Source organism: Diuraphis noxia, unplaced genomic scaffold (genome assembly GCF_037042655.1).
Source record: "Diuraphis noxia isolate RWA-SAM2 unplaced genomic scaffold, SU_Dnox_SAM2 contig0003, whole genome shotgun sequence".
Classification (NCBI taxonomy): domain Eukaryota; kingdom Metazoa; phylum Arthropoda; class Insecta; order Hemiptera; family Aphididae; genus Diuraphis; species Diuraphis noxia.
Genome location: NW_028301713.1, coordinates 50,449,003 through 50,467,964, shown reverse-complemented (window position 1 = coordinate 50,467,964; position 18,962 = coordinate 50,449,003). Strand labels below are relative to the sequence as shown.

Genomic DNA, 18,962 nt, shown 5'->3' with positions numbered 1-18,962 from the left:
ATATATTCAATATTCACTATATATTTTTCAATCAACAACTATTTAACAATATTCAACATTTCAACGTGAAATAATAATATGACAATAAGTTTGACTATAAGTTATATCCTACATGGTTAATAATATAATTGGTGTGTTGAAATTGCCAATAAATTGCTACTGTTTTACAATTTACAAGGTTTTCTTACAATTGTATCTCATTCATACATCAAAAATAAAAGTACTAAAAACATTGTATATATTTATTTTTTAAATTTAATTTATTATAATGTGTCAACATATTACATACTATACAAGTTTAAACAATTATACAATTTTATAAAATATAATGTTATGTTATTAATGCAAAGTCACAATTGATTAGGTATTAAATAATTTAATGATAAAAAGAATTGAGATAAATGATAAGATATATTAATATATAATAACAGTACTTAATTGTGCGTGAATTTTAATGAGAATTTTCTAGTCGATAAGGTTATGGAGAATACTGCTATTAGCAGTAAGTTCATTTAAAACTGATGAGGGAACGGATATAAGGGGACCAATTATTAGTCAGTTTAAATTTGATTTAAAACTTGGGAAAGTACTGGCAATTTTGTGTTTCATACATGAATTTTGATTTATGGTGGCTTCAGAGTTAGATTAAATTTCGATATGGGAATTAGATTCAGAAACCTTAGTTGGAGGGAGACTATTATATACTTATGAATAATTGGAATTTATTTGGCTACAAATAAAATAAATTTTTATCAATTTTAATCAATTTTTAATAACCAAAGTTATTATTAAAAAAATTAATATTATACATAATATTTTTTATACAACTAATGTAAACATTTTTTTTTTATGTACTTACTATGCCGTATACGAATGTAGATGGTAATAAATTGTGAACATTTCAACTCAAACTCAAAGTCTATTAAATTAATTATTTTAATGAAATAATAACTAGCATTAAATGAGTATGAACGTCATGAGCAACACCTGTTAAATTAATCATTAAATGATAAGGTTGGATGTAAATACTAAATGTTTTCGATAATTTATTTATATGATATTTATATTCACTCTACTTGTAATATGACATTTCAGAAAGTTTAGTTTTTTTTCCTTTTGGGACATTTAATTATAGCACCATACATCAATAATTATAATTTATCTTACTGAATAACTTATACTGCAAATAAAAATAATTTTCTTTAAAACGTTTATTCACTATAATATTTTTTTCTAGGTACTTACGTGTTTGAGTTTTAATAGAATTATTCAACCATAAATACATTTTTTCTAATATTTTAGTATTATTAAAATAATGAATCAATCAGTTTTTCAAACAAATATTTCCTAAAAAATATTCTTTTGGAACAAAATATAATTTCTTGGAAGTTTAACAATTAGAATATTATGTGGAATATTTCTAACTCTCAAATGATTTGTATAATACGTCATTACCAAAATATTTCATCATATAATTTTTCTTGATTCAGTGTTATGTATGTGAAAAATGCTTGTTTGATGAATGTTTAAATGTTTCAAACAACAATTAATCTTATTCACATTTTCTGGTCCTCACAGATCTATTTTCAAAAGTTAGACCTCTATTAGAACGTTGATGAATATAAAAAAATAATCATAATGCGCTACCGCATTGAAACCCATTAAAAATAACTACCACAAATGACGTAGATATAATTAACCTATTCATGTGGAGTCAAATGGCAATGTCACAATTATAAATTTTGTGATGGTACCTACTACCTGCATACTTCAGGATCTCCAAATATTCTTCAAACATTTTTGAAAAAATTGATAATACGTTCAGCACTTCAGTCTCCGGATAATTTAATTTGTCTTGAATATTATTTATTGCATTAATTTATTTTATGTTAATATATTATAATATTATGATCATTTATGTTTCTATATTGACTTATTTGTCGACCTACGTATATAACACCGTATAATATTTTGATATTTATTTAGTTTTATCTATACATATAGTTCAATACGGGTTTCAATGTTAAACCTATTGACACACTTTCAATTTGGTATACACTTAATGTAACTTTAATAATAAAATAAACAACATGTCCTAGAGAAAAAAAAAATGATTCTAAATGGTTTTATGGTTGATAACTTTTATTTATAAATATAAAAAAAGTAGATTGAATCGTGTTGTGAATTTTTATACTTTTTTTTATATTTTCCAGTAAAATGTACTTAAAATCAAACATAATACCGTAAGGGGTTTTCCTGAATTTAAATAAATAAAAATACTGAGTAGTAAACTGTTCATTGAACATATTATACAAATATGCATTATAAAAATACATTTTTTATCAGGCATTCAAAGTACAATGAGTAGTAATCCCATAATACCCTGGTTATAAAATTCAATTTTACAATTATATAAATTTTATATTGAATTGGTTAAGATACATGATATTAAACTGAACCAATAGTTGAGATTTTGCAAATTACGCATTAGTACATGTGTTAATACCTTTATTCCATGACTTGATTTTTGTGAATTTATCGTTTGATATTATATGTTTGCACCACGTGTTATACACAATTTTATTTTAGACATATTGAATAAAAATAATCTTATATAGTGATTTTACTTTTTATATTATTTTGCATTAAGCTAAAAAGTGCTTTAATAATGATACCTAGTACATTATAATGTATGAGTATATATATTTAACTTTTTATATCATAGAATCAAATAGCTTTTATTCATTGCAATTATTCTGTCAAATTTTTGATTAAATTATTTTTTTGAATACCTTATAAAATTTGGGTTTTTCTAAATTATTTAAATACGATACCTACAATGCACAATGATAAGTTATTAATTATATTTTTATTTTTACATTTTTATTTAATTCCCATAATAACATAGGTAAATATAATGAAAATTCATATTTCTTTACTTATTTAAAAACATATTTCAAGTAAATTAATTTCAATCAAACACTTCACGTAGTTTGTTAGATAAACAATAAATGTCTGTATTGGCATTATATATTGCTATTTAAATAACAGCTATAAAACAATGTTTTATAAATTTATAATATGATATGAGGCAATGACAAGAATTGCATGTCATATTATATGACATATAGATGTATTCATTTGTATCTATTTTATTATTAAAACAACAATTTATAGAACAATTTCACAATTTTTTACGGTGGTAAAATTTAATTTAAATTTAATTTAAGTCAGATACATGGGCTTAATACTTAATTAAATACTGACTTGGAATAAACAACTTTGAACCAAATGATAAATCTTAAATAATCGTATGCGAATGCTTAGATCCTGTTTAATTATAAATAAATGATCCATTATAAACACAAATCTATTATTCTATAAATCCCTAATCAAACCGGATCTGGACATATAAACTTCAATTATGAGGCACAGCAAAATATTTAAAACTAATAGAATTTAAACGTCCCAAAATATATTTCTACGATTACTGACCAATTCTCCACCCTCCCTTAGATCTCTAATATTACTATTCATAATAACCTCCATATGTGAACGGTAAATGAGAAAATAAAGATATTTCTATTCTTACAGTCCTGAACATCTTAACCAAAAATTAAAATTATACTTAATATACTTTTTAATATTCTTCATATTATGATAGTGTGTTGTCAAAATAAAATTATATATGAATTTTTTTCTTTCAGATTTCAACATAGTTTTGTAATCAAAACCATTTCAATATCGCATTACAACAATGTTTTTTACTTACGATTATTAAGACAAAACTGAAACATTTGGTAAGTTTTACACTAAACTTATAATACATGATATTATCTTACACGGTAACATTTGAATTTGAATTTTTAAGTTATCGCTGTTGTTATTGTTTTGTTTTATTTGAATTATATTTTATCAAGTCCAGCCATTATTAACTATTGGTGTATTATAATAAATCAAATTAATTATACTTCTGACCTTTGAATAAGTATTAATCTAAAGACAACTGTATATTATTTGGTTTTTAATATGCAACGACCATATAATCAAAGTTGAATAATAAAGTATATATATATATATATATATATATTAAATTATAACAATCACTTGTATAGTTAAAATAACTTGTAGATAGTTCATTGAATTAAAATTTGCATTTCTCTTCTAGGAAATACTATATTACCTAGTTAATTTGTTTGGGGTGGAATCTTTGCCAAATACCAGTTCGGCTGCAAATACGGAATACACACATAAGGTCTTTGTTACTAGGATTTGTGGTGATATAATTTATGCAATGTTAGTTTTGAGATAAATTATTTATTAAGATATGTGCCACTGATTATGTTTTATATATGTATGCATATTGTATATAGTAAAATATAATCTTATTATTCATATTAATATCTACAAATTATATTTAAGACATACATTAAGTACCTTAGTACCTACATTACTACCTAGTATATAGATGTATATTTTCAAATGTACGTTTCAAATAATTTCGTTAATAATATACAATTTAATGTTCTTATATTAAGAATACATTCCAAATATAAATATCTATACTTTCTACAAATATGAATTCAAAAAAGCATTATAAATTGTGAAAATTTGTAGTAAACAATTCATATGTAACAAAAATTAAAACTTCTAAAATTAAAAAAAAAAAATTAAACAATGAATTTAGATCTTATACTTTGAATATACACTACGCCATAATATATTGAACGAACTAATAAATTATAAATATGAGTCCCGATAAAAAAAAAAAATTGAGTAAATAGGTTCAGATATTATGTTCGGCATTTGATATAAATAATCTAAAAAGTTCTATGCTTTAAATTTGAGAAAACAAACCAACATAACTGGTTCATAATTTTGAATTAATTTAACTGTTTATATAATAGAAATAAACTTATACAAATATTTGATAATTTTTTTAAGTATATTATTATATTATTTACATGATTTATTTTTATAAAAGATACCCATTCAAAATAAATTAAGAAAGTTTACTCTGCGAGCGTACTAAATTCTTGGTTTCTAAACGTGTACGAAAACAACACGATAAATTATAATTCCATATGTAGTTTATAATCAGTAACTATAAGCAATTAAAAATATTTGTTTTATATTGGTAGTCGTAATTATATACTGTTAACTAACAGGCGGACGGATAGGCACTATAGATATAAAGTGTATCAAACCTATGTTCAGAAACCAAAAATTAAACAATTATATTACAATGAATACCTATTATGAATTTTAAAAAAAACATAAACTTTAATATTCTAATCACAAAAAAAAAGTCACTTTTAGTAAGTACTAATGAAATTTTTTTTGTAAAAATGTGTGAAACCATTCACCTGACTTATTCTAACAAAATATCATGTTATAAATAACATAATTTGAAACTTATGTTATAAAATAATAATTGTCTACTTAGTACAAATTAATATTATTAAAAACTAATATTAGTAATATCAATAGTCATAAATGATATTAAATTTATCAAATAATTGAACCTTATAAACTAGCGTTTTAGTATGTACGAATTCTGCAGTAATGAAGCAGTTTTAGTTATAACTTGTCACAAAAATACCTACCTATCATTTGATACATGTATTGTTTATAGACCACATAAAATATTTTATTATTATATTATTCTGGGAAACTTATTTTGAACTGTTTTTCATGTCCATACAAAATAATGTTACCTATAAGATAAAAAATAATATATCATATAAGCCATCTACCTGAGCCACTTTCCATTCACTTTTATACATATCATTTTAAATCAATACACATGAATAGATAATAAGCTATAAAATATTGTTATTATTCTGCGACTATCAAATACACTTTCTTATACTTAGGTACCTAATAATAGGAAAATATGGATATGAATAATTCATATGTATTATAATATATATTACGCATATAATAATATAATGTTATAATATGTATATGACCTAAGAACCTATATGTGTTATTGGCTATAAAGAATATCTACCTACGTGTTGGAGCGTTATCGCAGTGTCCTTAATTATAGTTAAGATAACGAACAAATCATAATTAATGAGAAACGTGTTAATTTTCCTGAATCGTATCGTTGATAATATTGTACTTTGTCATTATGTACGTAATATTATTATATTGCCAGTATTCCTATCACGATATTACGGTCTTCGTATTATTAACAGATATCAAAAAAATCGAAATTAAAACGATGCAGATACAAAGGTTTGCCATAACAACGGTCATAGGTCACTGCTCGTCATATTTTTGTCATATTTACACAAGTTATCAGTCTCCATAATAATATAATGCCCACTACTTTTGGAATACAATCTTCGATCGAAAAAATTATGTATCCAAAGATATAAATTATAATTATTTATTTATTAAACAAATATTATCAATGGTACCTATTATTATTTTGTTTCCAACCAATCTGCGTAACACTGTTTATAATCATGAAAACGCAAATCATCAATAAAAAAATATCTATAATTCTCAGATTGTTTATGTTGTGAACAATTTCAAGTAGCGAGTTAGTATATACAAACAAAATCGCAAAAATTAGGTTAGGAAAATGTCATTATTAAAATTTTAGACCCAAAACAATATTTCATGGTATGATGATAAATAAAAAAAAAAAAAATTATACAATACTTTAATATTATGCATAGCAACATTACGTGCTACTTTTTACAGTTTTGTTTTCGAAAAATTTTACTCAGAATTCTTTCATCTAATGATTAGCCTAGTTAGATCTGTATGTAACATCTGAGAGTGGCTTATTCTCACACAGATCTTTAGTTTCTCTACAAAATGTATTTAATAATTCCCTTCAAACATTCTTCTTGATTCCACCACATTGTTTCGATTTATTTAATTGTATTTTGTTCTTCAGAGTATTCGCTTAATATTGTTTAGTACGTACACTTTTTTATACACCCAGCATTTCTTTTATCATAACGGATCTTATTTGGACTTTATACACTTGAAACTAATATAAATCAATTTATTTAAGCCCCAAACTTTAATATTGCTGTATCATGCAGATGCCATATTTTATGATGCACCATAGCTCTACCATCGATCTATCATAGTTATCGTGGTCTTGAATATTATGAATATTACTTTCCATACCTTAGTCAAACGTCATCTTCATATTCGGTATATAGATATAATTATTTATAGGTAGTGTAATATTATAAATGACTATAGTATTATTATCAAAATAATTTAAAATATCCAATGAATAAAAAATTATCTTTAAAATGTTTAAAAAAATGTTATAAATGGAAGAAATATGATATGAGAAAAATTATGTTTAGAAAAAATAAATGTAACCATCATCATGTATCCTAGATGTTGTTCCAGTGTTGAACATTAAATTGACACCGTCGACACAACCACATACTGGTTTTACGCCTGCATAATTTTGATATTCAACAGATACGCACATCACATATTAACTTATCCGCCGAATAATATTATTGCGATCTCCTAATTACTTTCCACATATTAAATTAAAATGTAAGCTTCAGATACCCACATTAGTTACATCGTTGACTCGTTGGTATTTGTTATTGTTTGTACGTTGCGCTTTGACACTGCACACACGGCCGTCGTATTTCATATATTTTGTCAAATTATTCCGAGCACCGAGTAATTATTGTTATAATTTTAATCTGTTTGTTCGACATTTAAAACCATCTTCTTCCTACAACTGTGAAATATTCTAGAACCACGTTATTTTACACCACAACGATGATGTACGCATGCAAGCTAAAGTTATAAACATTTTGTGCAGTAACGCACTACCTTGTATAGTAAATTTAGTACATAATTAAACGTAAATTAAGATATAATTTGTCGCAAAAGTGCAGGATACCCATAGAATGTGAAAAATATTTATGTACAGAGATCAAAAAGAATAAGCCCATGTAATTAATACAACATATTTTAAAAATAGCCTTATAATTATACGCTGTAAAATATATGCCAATTGATTTTAATCTTAAAATTTGTTCGATGTATTTGTTCATTTTTTACTGTTCATTAATCGGTATAACATGCGCTAGTTAACAATATTCATTTATAAATTTTGAATTAAAAATAAAGTATTCATCAGGTAATATATTATTTTTTCCATCTGTAGACTTTTTTGGACAGTGAAACAACTCAATACTCTTGATGTTACCTTGAATCATTATAAATAAAGTAAACTTTTGTGAACTTATTATTCGATTTTGTCATTGGTTAACCTAATCGTAAAAATAACCACGTTGATAATAAATTTGTATAAAAGTTAATTTTAACTTGAATCTACTGTAATTGTTTCTGTTTTTCTTTGTAATTGAAAAATTCCTGTCTCTAATTCTAGCAAAGCTTTTTTTTCTGTAAATGACTAAAAATTCAAATTTTATATAAAGTTGAATTTAAATTTTTGTTAATAAGTGGTTTTGTTGTTAGCATATTTTATTATAAGTATATAACAAGTTAATTTGTTGTTAAACATTTAAATATTATATTATATATTTAAACTATATAATACAATACTAAAACTTTGTTATTTTCAAAACATAGTGCCAAATTATATTTAATTTTATTGCTATTGTCTATGAGTTTGCATATTATGCCAATTGATATGTAATATTTTACTTTATTTGTTAGAGAGCTTTGACCCGTTGATTTTATATAAATAAATAAATAAATATGACGTATTGTATAATAACTAATATTATATGCATTTGAAATATAAATAAACACAGCACGTTATAATTATATCAATTTCAATTTGGCAAGCACGGCAGATATATGTTAGTATGGCGCTGCACTTTTCTATATTGAATACTTCACAAATCATATTCTGCCATCAGATAAGTGTCAAAACATGGCGTATTCTATTTCATGTTTCATTCAGTGGTAGATCAAAGTTACCATGGCCACGTAGTAAAGCTCAAATACGTATTTTATCTCGTTTAGGTTTCATAAAGTTAATTTCATTATATTTAGTTTATATCCATATGATTGTTACCACCGCTTCAACGATGTTCTCTGGTTGGCTTACTCGTCAAAATTAATTTAATTGACTATTCCTGTGTCGAATAAGCCGAATAATCGCAAATAATGTAACACAATTGATTCAGACATATATCCCAGCATGAATATCACGCGTTGTGGTCGAGAGGGGAAAATTAGATCAACTAGACATCTGCCATCCGGAAAATCAGCCTGTGAAAATTTTGTCTGTAATTGAAACGTCTGTCCTTAACCGTTCACAAATGTTACTGCGTTGATAAAACCTCTGGAAAACTTCTCGCTAATAATATCTAAACAATTCGTTGACTAAAACTGTTGGAAGAAGTAAAGTTATGAAAGGACATGAATAATGGTTGGTAGGGATGGGGAATTAGAATAATAAACAAAATTTCAAATTCATAGAAAGCAGCCCTATTTATTTGGAACAAATAATACATCGTAACTTTTCTTTTAAGTCCTATTAACTACATGACTTTTTTTTTTTAAATTTAATATTTTAAAGTTCCATCTAAAAATTACGAACGAAACGTTTTAAAATACTCATCTAACCAATATTTACTAATTTAATGTGACATCGTGACATAATACGCTGGTTCCGTTTTCCTATACCTAATTCTAGAATAATATAATATATATTGTTTTCATCGTTTAAACCTCTTATTACGATATTACTATACATGTTAGTGCAAAACTATTATATGTATAATCAATTTTAACATTTATGTAAATTTACCATTTTTTACGAATTATTATTTATTATACTAATATAACTTTCGATTTACACCAATCTTTCCTTCTCCTCATTTTCAATAGTTTCAGAATCCATTGTATCTTCTTCTAGCAAAATATTTTCACCTTCTACGTCCTCATCATAGCATAAGTACTCGATATCTACGTAGATAAACTCAGAGCGTTTTCCGTGTCTATTATAAAACGCTACGCTGTTCAAAAATTTTGTGATGCTCTGCGGGAAATCGCAATTTTGAATAGAAAAGTGCGTGATACTCAAATTTGTTTTCAACAATGTGTGTAATTCAATAGCCACTTCTAATGTTAATGGATTGTTATCTATTTCTAAAACACGTAATCCACAGTCATATGCTAATGACTGAGCAATGTTTAAGCCTCCGATTTTTGTTATATTACAATTACGAATCCGAAGTTTAGTCAAAGGTTGAACTCCTGATGCTAAAGCAGATGCTAAATATTTGGCACCAATGTCACTTATATTGTTCATATCTAAATAAATGTGAGATATTCTATGTATATTAATCATGATTGTAAGAAATCATAGTTCTTGGTTATGTAGTATAATGTTTGTCGCGTTAATGCATTATTATTCCATTTATGAGTAGTTAGGTATTTTTTTTTTTTTTAATTATAGGTACAAATATAAGCTTTTTTGATACTAAAAATGAACACATGATACTAATATATTTTAGACGTATCAAGTTTTAAACGTTTATATAGTTATATACAATTAAAGATATTATATTTTTAAAGTTAAAAATATAATATTTGATTTTATATTGTAAATAGGTACGTACTTAAATTTAACTCAATCGCCGGGTAGTCATTATTTCGCCTCCATAACATAACAAATGATAACGATTCAACTCCATCTGCACCGATATTATTACCACATAAGTTTACCAGCTTTAACATTTTCGCAGTTTTTATGAAATGTGCTACTGATTTTCCACCTAGTGAATTTAGTTTACAAAAGGAAAAATTAATCTCTTCGAGACTACAGCACTCCATCAAATATGGTAGTAGCCTGTTGAACTTTGCCATATTTAATTCACTTTTAGTAATGGCCAAGCTTGTCAGATGTTCCGATATTACCAAGCCACGACCAAGCGTGTCCATATCATCAATGTTGAACCTATACTGTTCTGAAGTATACGTCTTGGGTTCGAGTGTAAATGTCCTGGAACCATAAACCAGACTTAAATCCCTAATGTTTTTTAAAACACCCAACACGAATCTCATATCTATGTGAATTGGATCGTGGGGTAAAATACCCTTAGGTTCATCGTCATCCAATGTGTGTACCATCGAACTCTGGATACGCAGCTGTTTACAATCTATAGCAGTGACGTATGGGCTGCAAACCTTCAATATCTCGGAAAGCTCAATCTCATCGACATACCCAGGTTCTAAGTTTTCAATTATTTCCGATACATATTTTGTTATGTAAATATTTTTGATGGTATCTGAAACTAATGCAGAGTTCCGCTGCTTTGATTTAACGTTGTTTGGCGGCCACGTGTTGTCGTGCCGACGACGCCAATACTCATCACCTGGGACATGGATGACTAAAGATATCGGTAAACTTGTACTAAGTGTTTCCACGAGGTATTCTGTGTTCTTAGAAGTAATCCACTCGAACAACTGTTCGGGGTACCATGAAAAATGTTTGGAAATATTGTCCAAGCAAAGTAACTTTAATGGTTTTGGCATACAATCCGCCCAGCTAAAATTCACAGAGCTTATAACATGCTCGACCTTATTCGTCCACAACCTGCATGAGACAAATGCATCTGAAGGGATAAACTGGTGAAAAGTTGTCTTTGGTACCGAATGAGGTATCCACATGGTGAAACAGTAAAAAAAAATTAAACAGAAAAACGTTGAATATTTAAAATATAATTTTGTTTTGGACTAAAAGAAAAAAAAAATCATAATTGGTAAAAATAAGGAACAATTCAGTTGCCCGAGTTGTACAGGTTTGTATTTCAATTTGTTATTAATGTTGTCGTAGTAATAACAAGTAATTTATATCAAATAAAAAACTAAAATGTAAATTATATTCATACAATATTTTTATTTACCCCGAATTCGTTTTATATTTTCAAAAAATATTATTGTTATAAGTAAAAAGAAAAAAAATACACTCCAGCATCAGTAAACTATTCATAAAATACCTTAGAAAGATTTTTGTATTATATTATCACAATATTATGTTTCATGTTTGTGTTTTTCATTACAGTTTATACAGTTTCTATTTAAATAGCAATATTAAATTAATAATACTAATAATTAGATAATTTAAATTATTTTGTAATTCAGTTAATTAAATTATAATGCATTAATATTAATCAAGATAATGCAACCTTACATTATTATTATTATTCCACCTGGAGATTATTAGCACTAGTATTTTTTGTTTCTGAGAATATTATATTTTGAACTATGGAGGAATGTCATGTAGAAACTCATAACAGAAGATTAACTTTAGTTTCTATTATATTTCTTGGTTTGAATATGAATCTCCAAACAATACTATTATGGTACACATAACGAGATACTTTGAAAATTTTAATCCAAACTATACTGTTCACTTTTCAAATTATAAAAATTATTACCATTACCATTTTTTCGTCAAACTGTGCGATATTATTGTATTAAATAATAATGTAAATGTAATTGAAACAACAAAATTCGTTATACCTAATAGAGGTTTGTGCACATTAAATTATCAGTGAACATTTTTAGACGTTACCTAGTAGGTATCAAAATTACTACATTCAACTAAACGTTATTTATACCATATTTATTCAATGGAAAAGGTTAGTTATAATAATAAATAATATTTAATAAATTGACAAACTGTAGTACAAATTAATTTTTATAATACAAGGTAAAAAGGTTAACATTACATATCATCAACCTATTCATAGATAATTATAAAATATTTTAACTAATTTAAGAATGATGACTATAAGATAAATATATTATTTAAAAAAAAAAAATAAAATAAATATTTGGTGAAAACTGTATCAACTGTTATTTGTTTTTTAATTACATTAGGTGCGTGAAGTTAGCGGGACGTTTTTATAATCGTGGATAATTGATTTTAGGATAGCGCACTAATTTTTAGTTTTTAGTTTTTTAGTTTTTTAGTTTTTTAGTTTTTTATATATTATTTGAGCACTAATAATTGTGCACTAAAAATTGGCAGTATAGCGGGAATTAGTGCTTTTCATGATCCCGCCAGGTTGAAAACGGGGATGGCGATAACTCTGGTTTGGAGGGAGCACTAATTTTTATTTTTGTATATCCTTTAAGCACTAATTGAGCACTAAAAATAGGTGTATAGCAGGAATTAGTGCTTTTCGTGATCCCGCTGCGTGAAGTTAGGGGGACGTTTTTATAATCGTGGATAATCGATGTTAGGATAGAGCACTAATTTTTTAATTTTGTATATTCTTTGAACACTAATTGAGCACTAAAAATTGATAGTATAGCTGGAATTAGTGCTTTTCGTGAACCCGCTAACTTCACACAGCTCATTACTAAATCGATTTTGCCGAAAACTTTTTCAGTTTCGGTTTTTGCTTAATTATTTTTTTTCTCAAACGCTTTTTAAAAATGCTGTGAATTTTCTCATTTTACCTCACAAGAGACTAGGTAGATTTTTTATCTTTATAAACCAAAGCATTAGTACTAGAAAAAATTTTACACACATCACATGAAATCAATAAATTCATCTCCCACCTCCGAAAAATTAAAGAACGTGTGATTTTTCATAATACCTTACAAAATAGTATTTTAGATTTTGAACGAAACGATGAATGTATTGATTTTACAATGTTGGGTGTTTTTTTTTTTTGTGTGTACCTGTGTACACGATAAGTTGTCAAAATAATGCGTCGATTTTGAACTTTGGTAGTTTTTTCAGTTGGAAGGTGAATCTAGTTGGTGCATAGAGGAGGTCAAATTTAAAAATTCCCATTACTTTTTAAAAGCACCGGGAAAAACAAAAAAAAAAAAAATTAAGGAAAAACGGGAATTTTTACGCAAAATCAATTTTCTCAACAACTTATTTCAGATATAAGTGTAACTCTAAAAAAAATTACGGTAGACACCTGAAATTTTCACTGAATATTTATACTGACATTTTCCAAGCTTGATAAAATTTTAAAAATATTTCAAATCTTTTCAAGTTATTTATAGACATTTGAAATTTTCAATCTTTTAGTTTTTTTTTATAAATTACAATACAATTTTATTTGTAAGGTAAAATATCTTTAAAATTTAATACAAGCCTCCTAGTTTATTGTCACAATAGTAATTAAAAAATATAAAATTACACTGTCACAATTTTTCTTAATAAGCATTGAAAGTTTGAATTTTGACAAAATACGTAAAAATAACGAAAATTTGCAATTTATTTTGAGTTAAAAATTCATAAAAATTTATCTTTTTAAATCTAAGAATTTAAATTTCAATACAAGATTTTTTATGAGTTTATCTACTTTTATCAAATAAAAAAATATCTCCCAGAAAGTCAAATTAAATTTTTATGAGTATTTGAATTACAACATTATATATTCACACAATTTCTCTTGTACCGAAATTCTTATTTTGTTGTTATTCAAACACGAAAAACTGTAGAAACTTCAAATATTTACATCATATGTTTATTTTAATATTTTATCAATTCCTATACTTCATACTATTTCCAATATATTTCAACAATTTTTAAGTTATTTATAGACATTAGAAATTTTTTACGTTTTTTATTTCATAAATTTCAATAAAATTGGGTCAAATATCTTGAAAATTGGATACAAAGTTTCCCCTAAGTTTATATAATAGCAGTTGAAAAATTTTAAAATGCATAGTCACTTTTTTTTTAGAACCGCTTTAAGTTCAAACGTTGACGAAATTTATTTAATTGAAAATTTACTAACTATTTAATTGTTAAAAATTTATGAAACATTTAATTTTAATAGCTAAGGATTGAACATGTAAAATAATTAGTTAATCCTATGGCAAACATTTTTATCTAAAAAATATTCAAATACAGCTTTTTTATAGTTATTTTAAGTTCAAATTTGGATGAAATTACATATTATTATATTAAATAATCAAGAATAAAAATTTTAGTTATAGTTGTAATTTAAAAATACAATTTGTGGGTACTTAAATTTCTAAAATACATTTTATATTCTAATATATAAATTGTCAATGAATATTGAATAATATTAATGCTTTATAAAAAATTATATATACCTACTATGAATGACTGAGTTAGTAGAGCTTGTAATGAATCTGATTTGCTTTATTGCATATAATAGCATAATTATTATACTTTATATTTGTGTATATTTATTATGATGTCATTGCGAAAGGCGTTATATTTATTATCCTTTGGATATATGGTTCAACGATACGATAAGTGCAGGAAACGTGATTTGTATTCTCGTTATGCTTGCATGAAAAGTGGGTCTAGGACATTTCGGCACAGCCGTTTCAGCACGGCTGTTTCGGCGCGAGACACATCGGCACTGGCCGTTTTGGCGCAAGGAAATTTAAGCGCGGCTTTTTTTTTAAATACAATTATGAAAAATAACTGTAATAAAATTGTAAAAAGTACAATCCAGTCAAATTTAGCTGTAATCGTGTAACGTAAAAACCGACTAAATAGCTAAGATACAGGTACCTACAACAGTTAAGATAAAGCGATGAATATTTAGACGTGTAGTGTATCAACTGTAAAGTAATCGGTTTCATAGTTTAATAGTCGATGTCTCGTAATTTCTGTACAAAAATTATTAATTTTAATTATTAAAATGTCTAATTTACTTTCAAATTGCGGAAGTTAAATATTACCAAAAGACGGTTACGTGTTTATTTTCGATAAATTTAATTTTAATCGTACAAAGTGATTTTGGAGGTGTCGCTATAAAGATACGTATAATTGTCGAATTCATACCGGAAACAAAGTTGATATTAAAAAAAAAAAAATAATGACCATACGCATGATTCTGAGGCGGCTAAAATTAAAGTAGAGGCTGCAATTACGAAAATTAAAACATGTGCACTTCAAACAATGGAGCCTACATCAGTTGTAATAAACGAGTGCCAATACACTCCTACCCTACTAACCTAACCTTTATCCGAAACAGCTAAAGCATGAACAAATTTCAGACAGCATTTTATTTTTTCTAGGTAGGCAAATTTTAATTTAGGAACGATAATGTAGCGATATTTGGAATATTTTTTTTCAAACATTAATGCATTTTGAATAATGAATAACCCGACGCTCGTGAGTCTCTCTGATCGAAAACAAAAAATATAATTTTTTTTTTTATTAAATTATTCAAAAAGATATTTATTGTTATTTGAGTTAAGGCTACTTTGCTAAGTAATTCAACATTGAAAAAAACGGTTCTCCGAAAACGTCAGGAAATCCAAATGGCACCACATAATCTAGTACAGTCACCTAACCACACTAGACATCCCACCCGCTTATACTATGTATTCTCCATCAAACGGTAATGAAGAAATACTCGTATTTTTAAAGTGATAGTGGTCCGGGACCTAATAGAATATTAATTTTTTCTGATCTAAGAGCCTAGATATTTTGGAGAATTCGAACATATGGTATATTTAAAATTGTACCTCCATTCCGTCAAGTTAATGTAATATTAGCTGAATATTTACATGGTATCGTGCCTATGGCTTATATTTCAATCCCTGATAAACAATCAGCAACATTATATATGATCGTCTGTTTTTAATATTAAAAAAAATAAGACCGGCTATAAGACCTAAATCAATTTCATGTGATTTTGAGCAAACGGCTATAAAATCAATAAAACAATAATTTTCTGATATTAAAATATATGGGTTCATTTGAAAAATTTTAAAAAACAAGTTGGCGTATTAAATCTTACAGCCCAATTTTTTTTTTTCATGTTTTTATATCGAAACGACCCCAATGTCTTCATCGACGTCTTTTCACTTTGGGACGGTTAGCGTGTATGTTGCTCTTGTACCCTCTTCTCTAAAAATTGAATATACACGTGTGTGGACATCACTCCCAGTGGAGTGGGTCCGGTGGGGGGCAGTAAAGGCAACCAGAACGACGGCAGGGGAGACACTACAGAAGACTCTGCAGAATATTTTTTGCACTGAGCCGGGTTCGAACTGTTGACTGCGCGCGTCGTGACCAACTTGTGTGACCACTTCACCACACTGCCCCTTACTCAATACAATAATGACGCTAATTTTTCTGTATAAGTTAAAATTATCATTTCATTAGCTTTTGTACGATTAGAAGACCTTAATGCAGTTATTTACTAGCTCAAAATCTTAATAAAGAATTAAATAAATTATTAGAATGGTTCGAAGATAATCATATAGGTTGAACTAGCCGTAATGATCGGGGAAGAATAAATGCACGTTTTCTGCTAGAAATTTGGAATCTATACGATGGAGTCTTAAGTTTTGAAAATAGGATAAATAATCATACTGAGGCAGCAAATAATAGATTAAATACTGAATTGGAAGTGTTTGGCCCAACAATTTGGACATATATAAATTGCTTGAAAAGGGTTCAAACAGGCCACGATATTCTTAAATCACAACTAACTGCTGATGGGAGTCCAAAATTAAAAAATATACTGACTTAAATCGTCGTTTATATAAGATAGTAAGTGAATATAATTTAAGAAATCACGTTGATTATTTAAAGGGAATAGCACATAATATTTCTTTAAAATAAATTTAAATTTTATATCATTAACATTGTATTTAAAATATTATTAATTCATTTTTTTTATATATTAATTTTACCAAACAACTCGTTTTACCTATTATTATAGCTTTTTTTAAAAATAATTATCAAATCATATGTTTAACGATGTGATCATGTATTATTAATTATTTTGTATTTTAAAAATTGTAATATTGAAATAAATAATTATAGAATATTATAATAATATTTTTTATTTTTTATGTTTAAAATTGTATTACTTTATTATTATTATATCCGCGACGCCAAGATATCCACGCGCCGATATGTTTTCGTGCCGAATCAGCCATGCTGAAACGACTGTGCTGAAATGTCCGATTCCCATGAAAAGTGTTTAAGTAATTCGAGAGGAATAAATAACCATTGGCATCGTGGTCGTCGCCGATCGTATACGTGAGTGTTTGATGGACTCGATTCCGTTCACCAGGGGATACACACGGCCATCCAATAACAGTTGCAGTCGTCGAATTATAATAGAATTTAATATGTATTACGTGACCCGGGTGAAAGCTGAACGAGACCGGAAGCGGATGACCAAGGATGAAAAATTTGAGGGTGACACCACCGTTGTGCATTAGCGCGTTTTTAACTCTGTGTGTATAAGTTCACGTACACTATAATATTCTATACATATTGCCATAGTTCAACCACTGCCCGCGCCAATGTGCAAACTGTATACATTTTCCCATCAGCGATGATTCCAACAGTTTGTCCTCCTTTCTTGGTTGCTCACGCCGCCCAGAAAATGCATGTCACACGGGTTCATCCGGTCCAATAACTAATGGACAAACGACTTTGCGTGTCTGATCTCCTGCACGCTTGGCCGCGTCCCTGGACAGATTTACTGAGCCGTTGCTTTGGAGACAAACAAATCCCTCACTGAATGGTCTGCGAGGATGAGGATGAAGAATCGCGGATCCACAGAAAGAATTAAAATGAAACTGGTACGACAGAATACGGTTGAAATGAGATGAGAAGAGCTAAATATAACGGATGGAGTGTGAAAACACCCCTTTCTTTGAGTGTGTGAGAGAGAAGAGTAGAGAGAGAGAGAGAGAGAGAGAATAACACCAAATAATATGAGGCAAAAGAGAGAGAAGAAGAAGATCATGAATGAGCATGGTGAGCGAGAGGGTGTAGAAAGAGGGTGGTATGGAATTAATGTGATAGAAAAAAATAAAAATAAATAGTTTTTTTATCAATTGATGTTGAGTATATTCAATTATATGTGAGTGTGTGCATTTCATGATTTTATTTTTTATCGTCACCAAATATGCTCACATGGTTGGACTAGCCTGGCAGTTGTTTCAGACGATGAATCTGTTGCGCATCCCTAGATAGCATTCACTATCCGTGGATG

The 18,962-nt window shown here is 27.3% G+C and overlaps 2 protein-coding genes and 1 pseudogene across 4 annotated transcripts in view; 2 read left to right on the top strand and 1 right to left on the bottom strand.

The window, feature by feature from the left end:
* Positions 1 to 18,962, top strand: part of LOC107168447 (opioid-binding protein/cell adhesion molecule-like) — a 337,823-nt gene that overhangs the window by 223,502 nt on the left and 95,359 nt on the right. For all 3 annotated transcript variants that reach the window (XM_089224027.1, XM_089224026.1, XM_089224028.1), the window contains one exon: positions 3,708 to 3,800. The gene's annotated coding sequence lies outside the window, so the exon portion shown is untranslated. The remainder of the gene's footprint in view (positions 1 to 3,707; positions 3,801 to 18,962) is intronic.
* LOC107167101 (uncharacterized) lies at positions 9,833 to 11,668 on the bottom strand. Its single transcript, XM_015516003.2, has 2 exons — positions 10,602 to 11,668; positions 9,833 to 10,293 (listed from the first exon to the last, which is right to left on the bottom strand). The coding sequence occupies exons 1-2, from the start codon at positions 11,650 to 11,652 to the stop codon at positions 9,833 to 9,835; spliced, it is 1,512 nt and encodes a 503-aa protein (XP_015371489.1). The 5' UTR covers positions 11,653 to 11,668.
* LOC149057496 (uncharacterized) lies at positions 15,636 to 17,480 on the top strand (annotated as a pseudogene).

What these genes read in the sequence shown, in the direction of transcription:
- LOC107167101 (XM_015516003.2), bottom strand. Translation starts at nt 11,652, where the DNA reads ATGTGGATACCTCATTCGGTACCAAAGACAACTTTTCACCAGTTTATC. An exon ending in GGCGATTGAGTTAAATTTAA is followed by an intron (nt 10,294 to 10,601) that starts GTACGTACCTAT and finishes ACATTTATTTAG; the next exon opens with ATATGAACAATATAAGTGAC.